This window comes from Bufo bufo, chromosome 4 (genome assembly GCF_905171765.1).
Source record: "Bufo bufo chromosome 4, aBufBuf1.1, whole genome shotgun sequence".
In the NCBI taxonomy this organism is placed as follows: domain Eukaryota; kingdom Metazoa; phylum Chordata; class Amphibia; order Anura; family Bufonidae; genus Bufo; species Bufo bufo.
Window position 1 is genome coordinate 503,785,725 of NC_053392.1, and position 12,336 is coordinate 503,798,060.

General features: G+C 44.9%; 1 protein-coding gene across 2 annotated transcripts in view; it reads left to right on the top strand.

Moving 5' to 3' along the window:
- ATL2 (atlastin GTPase 2) overlaps positions 1-12,336 on the top strand; it is a 93,051-nt gene that overhangs the window by 65,801 nt on the left and 14,914 nt on the right. For both annotated transcript variants that reach the window (XM_040429638.1, XM_040429639.1), the window contains exons 5-9: positions 4,848-4,898; positions 10,546-10,602; positions 10,895-10,987; positions 11,286-11,424; positions 11,533-11,660. In XM_040429638.1, the coding sequence (XP_040285572.1) occupies positions 4,848-4,898; positions 10,546-10,602; positions 10,895-10,987; positions 11,286-11,424; positions 11,533-11,660 (468 nt within the window). The remainder of the gene's footprint in view (positions 1-4,847; positions 4,899-10,545; positions 10,603-10,894; positions 10,988-11,285; positions 11,425-11,532; positions 11,661-12,336) is intronic.

Genomic DNA, 12,336 nt, shown 5'->3' on the forward strand with positions numbered 1-12,336 from the left:
AGATAGATAGATAGATAGATAGTAAAAAAAGAAAGATAGACAAACGGACAAAACTTCATACTTACCAGTCTCACCAAGTCGATAATCCAAAATGGCCGACTATGAGGGGGAGGGACAGGAAGTTACTGGGCATGCGCAGAGACGTGAACGGATTCTAACGGATCCGTGTCAAAGCGGAGCCAGGACAGACGGATCCGTTTCCATTGTAAGTCTGAACGGATCCGTACGCCTCCGCACGGCCAGGCGGACATCAAAACGCTGCAAGCTGCGTTGGAGTGTCCGCCTGCTGAGCGGAACGGAGGCTGAACGCTGCCAGACTGATGCGTTGTGAGCGGATCCTTATCCACTCAGAATGCTTTGGGGGCAGTACGGATCCGTTCGGGGCCGCTTGTGAGAGCCTTTGAACGGAAGTTCATCAATAATATTTAATCAATGTTGTCTCCAGATGTAGGTGTGCCTAACTATATTTAAATACATGTTACTAAATTTTTACCCAAAAACTCTCAAAACCCGCTAAGCTTCCTAATAAAGCTGATTGGCGAGGGTGCCATCAACATGAAAATCCCAGAAAAACCTAAGGGCTCATGCGCACGGACGTGGCCGAATTGCGCCCCCCATACGACTGGTCCGCAGTACTCAGGCACCGGCCGTGTGCACCCCCGCATCACGGATGCGGGCTCATTTACTTGAATGGGTACGCAATCCGAGAGATGCGGTGTGGAACGGAAGCACGGATCAGAACCCCTTGGAAGCACCACGGAGTGCTTCCATGGTGTTTGTCCGTGCCTCTGCACCGCAAAATAGAACATGTTCTATTTTTGACGGCGCGGACGGTTCACGGACCCATTCAAGTTGAATGGGTCTCGATCCGTCCTGGCCGCTGCACGGATGTTTCCCGTGTATTGGGGACCGCAAATTGCTATCCCCAATACACGGAACGGCCGCACAACTGTTGTGTGCATGAGCCCTAAAAGGAACCTGTCCCAAAAACTCTATTCAAGCATATACCGTATTTTTTGCTTTATAAGACGCACCTGATAACACACCCCAGATTTTAGAGGAGGAAAATAAGAAAAACATATTTTTCATCAGACCTCAGATCAGGACTCCATGTCAAATTCCCAACAGACCTCAGAACAGCCCTTTTCTTTTAGACCCCTATTAAACTAGGGTTCGGCGATATCAAAGATATTCCCACGATAACTATATTAAGACATTTATTGCGATAAAGAAATATATTGCGATAAATGCCCATTTAGAAAAAAAACACTCAAAACTTACTCAGGTTTCCTTGTTGCCCCCATGCAGTAATATCTCTTAGTTGCCCACCAAGAATGGGGTGACCGTTCGCCCCCAAATCTGATGGAGTGGCCATGCCCCCTGCTGCTCTATTCATTCTCTATGGGAGTGCTGGAGATGGCAGCGATCAGACATCTTCACCACTCCCACAGAAAATGGGACATCTTATTGGAAAACCCTGATAAGTGGGTTGTTCAGAGTGTGCCCATCATAGTTGCACATTGCCAGGAAGAGGAAGGTCACCTTGGCATCATAAAGATGCCTTTCAGTCAAATAAAACATTGGGGGTCATTTACTAAAGACGGGCGCTTCCTATATGGGTCTTAGTCCCTACACACTACAGCTATATTACCGCAGCCCCCAGAGTGCAGCGACTTAATTTCGGTCCCATAAAAAGTGTGCATTCCGCAATTTATGAAACGTGCGACCCATAATAGAATAGTCCTATCCTATTTTTATTTTTTTAGGGGAGGAGACTAAAAAAATAGAGAATCGTGTTTTATTTTTATTTTTTGTATCTTATCATTTTTTTCTGTTACGGCGTTCACCACATAAGAGAGATTTTTCAATACTTTAATAGTTTTGACTTTTTCGGACGTGGCAATACCTAATTAATTTTTATTTTATTTTTTTATTTATCATTTTTTTTTTTTTTTTTGTCAATTGGGAAAGGCGGTGATTTAAAAAATATATATATTCTTTATTTAAAAACTATTAGCCCCCTTATGGGGCAAGAACCTGGGATCCTTTAATTCCTTGTCCTATGCACCCTAATAGAGATCTATTAGGGTGCACAAGATCTCATTGTCTCTGCTGCCCTGGGCTTTGTGCACATGGCAGTCATGGATGGCTTCAGTAGCGTCCTGGCTGCCATTGTCGCTGCTTCCTGTCATTTAGACCGGGTGCCAGGTATGTGATATGGCCGGTACCCGTTGAGGGTAATTCTCATTGGTGGCACGGCAGCCACAGCCCCTCCCCTCCTCCTCACTATTACCTTCTCATTGGTGGTGCAGCGGCAGCCGGATCACAGTCGGGGGGGACTCTCTCCTCCTCCACTGTGCCGTCTGTATTGTGCGCCAGACGTTTTAGAGGCATTCAGCACTGTGACGTGTTTCTGCCCCTATGACGTCACTAAAATAATGCGGTAATTAAGAAATGGCGATATCGCAGTTTCTTAATTCCGCGGTATATTGTTAATACCAGTTTATTGCCCATCCCTACATCAAACCCCCATCAGCCCTTTTCTTTTAGACCCCCATCAGCCCTTTTCTTTCAGACCTCAGACCAGCCCTGTTCTTTCAGAACCCGCATCGGACAAGAAAATGTATAAAAATTTCTTACCTCTCCTGCGCTGCGTCTCCGCTCCGGGTCAGGCAGTCTCTTTAGAAGTCGCGCTCCCCTGTTTTCTCCGGCCTGTGCTGCACTGTCACCTGACTGCGTGCAGCGTCAGGTCATAGTGCGCGCACTACGTCCTGATGCTGTACGCGGTCAGTGCAGTGCAGCACTGGCCCCAGCAAGAAGACCCCGCTCCCGGCACCTAATGCATACTAGTGAGCGCTTCCATAATGGAAGAGCTCACTAGTACTAGTATTCGCTTTATAAGACGCATGGCTATTTCCCCCCTTTTGGGGGTGGGGGGTGGAGGAGGTCTTATAAAGCGAAAAATACGGTATTGTGACAGATCCTTTCACATAATGTGGCAGGCTTTACACTTTGGTCTTCATTTGACCAGGTTTTCTTTAATTTCTGTCCCTGAGCCACAGGTCAATCATATTCAGCCTTTCTCAGATGAATTATACAACATTAATTGTTGGATTAATTATAACCCTCAATGCCATTTGCTATTAGATGAGCGTCCAGCCCTTTTTTTAAATGTGACATATCAGCGATTTAAAGGGATTCTGTCAGCTAGGTTAAGCGTATGGAGCTGAGGACATGCTCTGCTAGATCGCTACACAATATACATTTCCCATAGCTCTCAGTGCTTTTATTAAGCCCCCAAGGGGCTGTTACCAACGTTTCAGGAGCCCAGCACCGCCCGACTCCTCCGAATCCCCTCCTTGCGGCCCCGACGTCGCACAGAGCGCCGTAATCTTGCGCATGCACAGTTCGTTCCCGGAGTCTGATGCCAGCACAGGGAAGGAACACTATGCCGGCACTGACATGCAGCATATTCGCGCATGCGCGAGATTACGGCGCTCTAACTGTGACGTCGGGGGCACAAGGAGGGGATTAGGAGGATGTGGGCGGTGCTGGGCTCCTGAAACGTTGGTAACAGCCCCTTGGGCTCCTTACTAGCCTCATTTGCATATATAAAATCTTTTATTTGACTGAATAAAAGCACTGAGAGCTATGGGAAATGTGTATTGCGGACGTGCTAGTGGCGGTCTAGCAGCGCATGTCCTCAGCTCTATAGGCTAAACCTACCTGACAGAATCCCTTTAATACCTCTTGAGGTGGAAATTTCCGCAGTTTGACTACTCTAACTGTAAAGAGTCTTTTCCTGTATTGATGTCTAAATCTCCTGGTTCTATATAAAGTCCTTGTCATAAATCCTGTGCCAGTTCTTTGTACTGACCGCACGTATATTTATACATGTGAATAAGATCACATCTAAGGCTTTTGTCAATCCCGCCAACAGCAGCATTTATCGTGTGTTCTGGGCATAGTAGTAAATTGGGTGATCCTGCTCAATGACCGTATTCTCGCTCATACAGGGAAAGCTGCCAATCACGGAGCAAGTCTTCCCTGTGGACTCCGAAGCCCAAAATGAGCAGATTTTAAATAATAAAGTGCAAGTTATATTGAATATTTTTTCCCCCCTTTATTTTAACGCTGGAGCAGGGTTCACACTATTATTAATGGGTGAGGCGGACCGCTTACTTCTCCCATAGAAGTCAATGAGTCCTCTCCAGACTTGCGGGTTCCTGTGTTACACATGACTACTGTAAAGCAAATATCCAAAGTGCTATTCACATGATAATCATGATGATCATGTAACTGAAATGGAATAAAAAGTATATATCTACAGTGCCAAAATTATAATGTATTAGGGAATTCAAGAATGTTTGTAGAAAGCGCTAATAAAATAAAGTAAAAAAAAATAAGGGTGGTATGTTCTGTGTTGGAGGCACAGATTCCGATAAAACAGCGGAGAGAAGTTCTGCTTGCCAGACTTTTTTTTTTTCTTCTTTTTTTAAAGAAGTTAATTTTTATTTCAATAAAAATTATCACATGAACACCAAAAAGGAGTACTTAGTTTTTTGTACAGTTGAAAATAAGTACCCAAAGATAGTGGTGTTGCCAGACTTTTTTCACCGCTAAGAGTGGACTCCTGGATGGGAAACCAAACGGACCCCACTACAGTCAGTGGGATGTTTGGCTCCATTGGTGTCAGGTGTGTCATCTGGCATGCCCCTATAACAGATCAGCGCTGATATGAAAGAGGCCTAAATATATTGTTCTCTTCCCTATTAAAATGAATACGGCAGTTTACATCATGTCCTTCATGGGGTTGCTCTAATGGAGGTGGTCTGCTTGGTTTTTAGGTTTATAATTTGTCACAGAACATCCAAGAAGATGATCTTCAGCATTTACAGGTAAATATTCAGCATTACTGCTCAGAAGATGATTGCATTTTGCACCCTTTGAATGCTGGGTTCTCTAAGGCAGGGTTCCTCAACTCCGGTCCTCAGGGCCCACCTACTGGTCATGTTTTCAGGATTTTCTTAGTATTGAGCAGGTGATATAATTTAGCGTCAGTGCATCAGGTCTTACCCCAGGTATTCATTCTGTGGGATATTCTCAAATCCTGACCGGTAAGTGGGTCCTGAGGACTGGAGTTGAGGAACACTGATCTAAGGTCCCAGGGTACTTTCTGGGAGAGTTTTTGCATGCAGCAGTGAGCAGAGCAGACGGAATAAAATTCCAGGAACCCCTTTAAATATGGCTTCTAGTTCTTCTTGGTAGTGCTGGGTATTATGCAATTAAGCAGTAAAATCTCAGTGGCAACCGAACAATCGGTAATACATGTGCAGTCCCGTGTCAGATGGATCCTGGATGTGCCACCCATGGCCTGCTTTGGACCTGTTCTGTACACTTGTGTTCCTCTCATTTTTACAGAGGCACAGAGAGGGTTTTTTCCCTTCGTGGCTTTGTGACAGTCATGGTATACATGTAGTGTATATATTCCTGGAGCGTTTGAAGGGGTCTTCCGAGACTTGAATACTAATGACCTGTCCTCAGGAGAGGTCATCAGTATCTGATCGGTGGAGGTCTTCTGACACCCAGGACCCCCGCTGACTAGCTGTTTGAGAAGTGACACTGCAGCCTTCTCTAAGCTTTTCCTAGGCCAGTGACGACACGGCCTAGGTGCAGCTTAGCCCCATAGAAGTGAATGGGGCTGAGCGCGATACCAAGCACAGTGCAGCACATTATACAGTGAGGAACAGAAGTATTTGAACACCCTGCGATTTTGCAACTTCTTCCGCTTAGAAATCATGGAGGGGTCTGAAATTCACATTGTAGGTGCATTCCCACTCAGACAGACTAAAAAAAAAAAAAAAAAACAGGAAATCACATTGATTTTTAAAGGGAACCTGTCATCAACTTTGTGCTGCCCATACTAACGGCAGCATAAAGTAAAGACAGGGGAGTTGATTTCAGCCGTCTGTCATTTAAAGTTCAAAAGTAAGTGGTTTCCGAGAACCAACATCACAATCATTGCAGACTGGGCCTGGAAAAGAGTCCCGGCCACCTGAGAAGAGTCCTGGTTATTCATGGATTCCTGCTCTCCCTGCCCACCGGCTGATTGGCAGTTCTCTCCTAGAGAGAAAGGGAGAAAAACTAGGTAGAAGACTGTCAGACATCAGCAGATGGGCAGGGAGAGCAGGAGATTATGAATAACCATGACTCTTCTCAGGTAGATCTGACTCTTTTCCAGGCCTGGGCTGCAATGATTATGATGCTGGTTCTCAGAAACCACTTACTTTTAGCTCATGAGTAACACACCGCTGACATCAGCATTTCTGTCACTACTTTATGCTGCCCTCAGTGACATCAGCATAAAGTTGATGACAGGTTCCCTTTAACCTGTTAGGGACATAGGGCGTACAGGTACGCCCTGATGTCCTGGTACTTAAGGACACAGGGCGTACCTGTACGTCCTGTGTAGTTCCGATCACCGCCGCGCGGCGGGCAGTGATCGGAACTGGGTGCCTGCTCAAATCATTGAGCAGGCACCCTGGGACAATGCGCTGGGTGGTCCCCATGTCGGCGATCGCAGCAAACCTCAGGTCAATTCAGACCTGCGGTTTGCTGCATTTCCGGGTTATTTGCGTCTCTGGGGACCCGATAACCCGGAACAGGATGGTGATCGGTGGTGTGATAATACACCACCAATCACCATCCTGCAATCCTGAGAGGTGATGGTGACATCACTACTCAGGATCGGCTCTGATTGGTCGGCTGGGGCGGGCCATTCAAATTAGTGCAGCGCCTCCACTCTTCCTCCTTTTGTGTCCGGGAGAGAGGAGAAATTGCACGATCTCAAGAGCCAGCACCCCCATCTGTGCCCCAGCACCCCCTTCTGACCCTGCACAGCGAAAAATATTTAGGGAAAGGCAAGGGACAGGTTAGGTTAGGCAGGGATATTCAGGGAAAGTTGGGGGGGGGGGGGGGGGAATGTTTTTTTTGATTGCATCAGCCTAAATCGGGTGTCTGGGGTCTACAGCTGTGTGACCCTAGACCCCCCCCAGGGGCGCAAGCATTTTTATTTATATTTTTTTTCTGCGTACGCTGACTGTGGCCGGCACTCTTAGCGTCCAGCCACTGTTAGCGCATCGCATACCCCATGGCTGATCAGCGAGTTTGAATTTTATTTTTTATTTTTTCTGTTAGGTTTAGGGTAAGTTCTGATCACCCGTGCCCCCACGCACACCAAATAAAGTTTAACACACACACACACACAAACACACACTCCCTTATGTCCCGCCAGATGTTCTCGGCCGAGGAGGCATACGCCCAGCTTGCCTCCGAGTCAGAGAGCCCCAGTGAGGACGAGGATGACCCTACTTTCCCTTTGTCATCAGCGTCCTCATCATCTAGCGATGATGATGAGCCCCCAAGGCGGCGGAGACGCCGCCAGCGGAGCAAGGGACCGCCATGCTAGGGACCCTGTGGCCCACACTAGTAAGAGCAGCTCTGGGGCTCATACTAGTTTTCCGGCCCACCAGATAAGTCCACCTGAGCCCCCTGCCGGTGAACTTGTCTGGTGTACCCTAGAGCTTTTTGAGCCTGCGATTCCTGATTTTGTTGGTAAGCCAGTAATCCAGATTCCCACAGTGGGCTTCACTGAATGACTGACTATTTTAGTCTTTTTTTCAGTGACCACTTTGTAAATCTGATGGTGGAGCAAACGAACCTGTACGCCCAACAGTTCATTGCTCAACACCCGGGCTCCTTTTTGGCTAGGGCCGGTGGCTGGACTCCGGTCAGTGCTGCCGAGATGAGGACATTTTGGGGCCTCGTGCCGCACATGGGCCTAGTTTAAAAAAAAAACTAGTGTCAGTCATTACTGCAGTGGGGACGTCCTCTACCAGACCCCACTTTACAGTACGGCCATGACACGTACCCGGTTTGAGGCCATCCGGAAATGCCTGCAAAAAGTGCAGAGTGTGTCACAGGAGGGGGATACGGAAGGACACCACCACTCGTGTGACACGTGCCCCGATCCTATGGGCCTCTGCATTGACCCTGCTTCAGTGAGTACCACACTTCCATGGAGTACTAAATTTATATTCCCCTTCCCCAATTTAGCCAATGACAATCGGATAAAAAACTATGGTTCTCAGACTTGACACTAAAACAAAAAAAATTTAAAAAATTAAAATATTTAGTAAAAAAAAAAGTTGACATATTTAGGTATCGCTGCATCCGTAAGAATCTGCTCTATAAAAAATACCCCATGACCTAACCCCTCAGATGAACACGGTCAAAATTTTTAAATAAAAACTGCCAAAACAGCAATTTTTGGGGGCAAATTTTCCATTTTAATCCGTTTTTTTTCCAGTAACAAAGCAAGGGTTAATAGCCAAACAAATTTCAAGATTTGCTTCTAAGCCTTGTAACGTCCCCAAAAACTAAAATGTCATTCCCAAAATGATCCAAACATGAAGTAGACATATGGGGAATGTAAAGTAATATTACTATGTATTATAGAAGTAGAGAAATTGATGCTTGGAAATTTGCTAATTTTTCCAAAATTTTGGTAAATTTGGTATTTTTTTTTATAAATAAAAATTATTTTTTTTACTTCATTTTACCAGTGTCATGAAGTACAATATGTGACGAAAAAACAATCTCAGAATGGCCTGGATAAGTCGAAGCGTTTTAAAGTTATCACCACATAAAGTGACACTGGTTAGATTTGCAAAAAACATCCTGGTCCTTAAGGTGAAAATGAGCCCGGTCCCTAAGGGGTTAAAGAATTAATTTGTCTTGCAATGCTGAACATAAAGTATTTGAACACCTGAGAAAATCTGTGTTAATATTTGGTACAGAAGCCTTTGTTTGCAATTACAGAGGTCAAACGTTTCCTGTAGTTCTTGACCAGGTTTGCACACACTGCAACAGGGATTTTGACCCACTCCTCCACACAGATCTCCTCTAGATCTGTCATGTTTCGGGGCTGTCGCTGAGCAACACGTAGTTTCAGCTCCCTCCTAAGATGGTCTATTGGATTTAGGTCTGGAAACTGGCTAGGCCACTCCAGAACCTTGATATCCTTCTTACGGAGCCACTCCTTGGTTATCCTGGCTGTGTGCTTCGGGTCGTTGTCATGTTGGAAGACCCAGCCACGACCCATCTTCAATGCTCTGACTGAGAGAAGGAGGTTGTTGCTGAAAATCTCACAATAAATGGCCCCATTCATCCTCTCCTTAATACAGTGCAGTCGCCCTGCCCCCTTCGCAGAAAAGCATGATCTTACCACCCCCATACTTCACAGTAGGGATGTGTTCTTGGGATGCAACTCATCCTTCCTTCTTTTTCCTCCAAACACGATGAGTGAAGTTTAGACCAAAAAGTTCTACTTTGGTCTCATCTGACCACATGACTTTCTCCCATGCCTCCTCTGGATAATGCAGATGGTCATTGGCAAACTTCAGACGGGCCTGGACATGTGATGACTTGAGCAGGGGAACCTTCCATGCAATGCATGATTTGAAACCATGACTGCGTAGTGTTCTACCGACAGTGACCTTAGAAACTGTGGTCCCAACTCTCCATGTCATTGACCTGCTCCTCCCTTGTAGTTCTGGGCTGATTTCTCACCTTTCTTAACATCCGTAATACCCCACGAGGTGAGATCTTGCATGGAGCCCCAGTCCGAGGGAGACTGACAGTCGTCTTTAGCCTCTTCCATTTTCTAACAATTGCTCCAACAGTTGATCTATTTTCACCAAGCTGCTTGGCAATTGCCCCATAGCCCTTTCCAGCCTTGTGGAGGTCCACAATTTTGTCTCTGGTGTCTTTTGATAGCTCTTTGGTCTTGCCCATGGTAGTAGTTGGCGTCTGACTGTGGAGTGGACAGGTGTCTTTAAAGAGCTCAGACAGGTGCTGCCAAGTTAGATTAATGAGTGGAGTAGAGGTGGACTTTTTAAAGGCACAGTAACAGGTCTTTGAGAGCCAGAATTCTTGCTGTTTCTCAGGTGTTCAAATACTTATGTTCAGCAGTGCAAGACAAATTCTTTAAAAATCATACAATGTGATTTCACAATTTTTTTTTTTTTTTATTTTTTTTTTTTTTTTTTTTTTAAATCTGTCTGGGAGTGGGAATGCACCTACAATGTCAATATTAGACCCCTCCATGATTTATGTGGGAGAACTTGCAAAATCGCAGGGTGTTCAAATACTTCTGTTCCTCAATGTATAATGTACTGCACTGTGCTTGGTGAGCACGGAGAAGACCACAACGTTTACAGGACCGCCAGTGCCTTCTCAAACTGCTGATCAGTGGGGTCCCTGGTGTCGGACCCCCCCACCGATCAGATACTGACCACCTATCCTGAAGATTAGGTAATCAGTTGTAAAGTCTTAGAAAAACCTTTTTAAAAGGGACTGATGAGTAGCACGTTGATTTTTCACACTTTCCATTAGCGCACCATAAATATTAAATGAGGCCTATGCTCTTGAAACGCAACCTTATGATAAGTATGCTCTCAACTCTACACACACTTTATTTTCCAGCTTTTTACAGAATATGGACGTCTTGCAATGGAAGAAATCTACGAAAAGCCCTTTCAGGTAAGTTACGTCTTATTTCTTGGTCCCGTAGTTTATATAATATAACAAGTATATAGAAGAGGACTGATGGAATCCTAGCATTAATGCGTTCCTATCTTCATTAATTTTATTTTTAAAAGATGTTTTATTGATGCAGCGAAAATCACAGCACCTTATGCCTTGTCATTACACAGTACTGAGAAGCATACAATGTGGTTGGGGGATACGTTCATTAGAATTTTATTACGTATATTACCATACCTCTGTTTTACTCGAACAGCTTTACGTTTGTATTTGTGTGTTTTCATTACAGACCCTTATGTTTTTAATCCGAGACTGGAGCTATCCGTATGAACACTCATATGGTTTAGAGGGTGGTAAACTGTTTTTGGAAAAACGGTTGCAGGTAATGATGGTGTTCTGTGTTTTAAGCCCACAAATGGGGACGTTCTGGGTGTGTCTTTGGCTTTTATGCTCTTTGCTTTCTTGTACAGCAGAGCTCTCATGATCACTGTTGATTCAGTATCCCATTACTTTTCTAGAGCTCAGTATTATCGTTTTTGTTTTATAGTATAATGTACTTATGGATGCAGAACATTGATAATAAGGGCCGTAATGCTCTCCCTTATCACTTGTTATATGTGCCAGAAGCATATGTTCTCGAGACAGGTTGAAGCATTACGTTTCTCCCATTTGTTCCGCAGGTAAAACAGAACCAGCACGAGGAGCTGCAGAATGTCAGGAAGCATATACACTCTTGTTTTACCAACATTGGCTGCTTTCTTTTGCCTCATCCTGGTCTTAAAGTGGCAACCAATCCTTATTTTGATGGTAGACTAGTAGGTAAGTCTTCTGCTGGCTGTGGTTAATGTGCTGCCAGTTCTATGTTTGCTATTCTAACACTCCTTCCGGTATCATGAGTTTTATAAATTCCATCTTTATCCACATTAGACATAGATGACGAGTTCAAGAAGGAACTTCAAAATCTGGTCCCTTTGCTGCTTGCTCCTGGGAACTTGGTGGAAAAGGAAATTGGGGGTTCTAAGGTGACTTGTCGGGATCTCCTTGAATATTTCAAAGTAAGTTACCCATATGGCACTTACTGTGCAGACAACTTGTCTAGACGGGATGTTCAATCTACTTAAGTCCATTGAAGGGGCTAACTCCTTTAATGTTCTTGACAAAGAGTTCACCATACAATCAACACACTTATTTGACAAGAATGTTAACACCCAGTTGTCAATTTATTCATAAATATTCAGGAGGAATGGCACAATGCAGTGAAAATGAGTTCTCCGGTATTTACTACAACAGGCAAGTCAGGAGAGTCAATTGGTCATTAAAGGGGTATTCAAGTCGTAATAAGTTTTCCCTATCGTCACAATAGGACATAACTATTAGATCGATGGGGTCCTACACATTCGAGTCACATTATTATGACCGCCAGCTAATATCCACAATATGATCAATATCATTTATAGCGCCTAGATGGGCTGGGAGTGACTCAGTAAGGTCCTGGTAGGTTGTCACAGGTATCTGGAGTCATGCTAACTGCAGTGCATCCCACAGCTGCTGGAGGTGGGGGGGAGGGTCCATTGAGGGAACATGACTATCGAGGTGGTCTCACAGATCCTCAATTGGGAATTAGGGGGTCATACTCTTCTAACCTGTGTCAGACATTTCTAGCAGTGTGACATGTCACATTGTCTTGCTGGAAGATCCCATCAACGACTGGAAAGACAATCAGCAAGTATG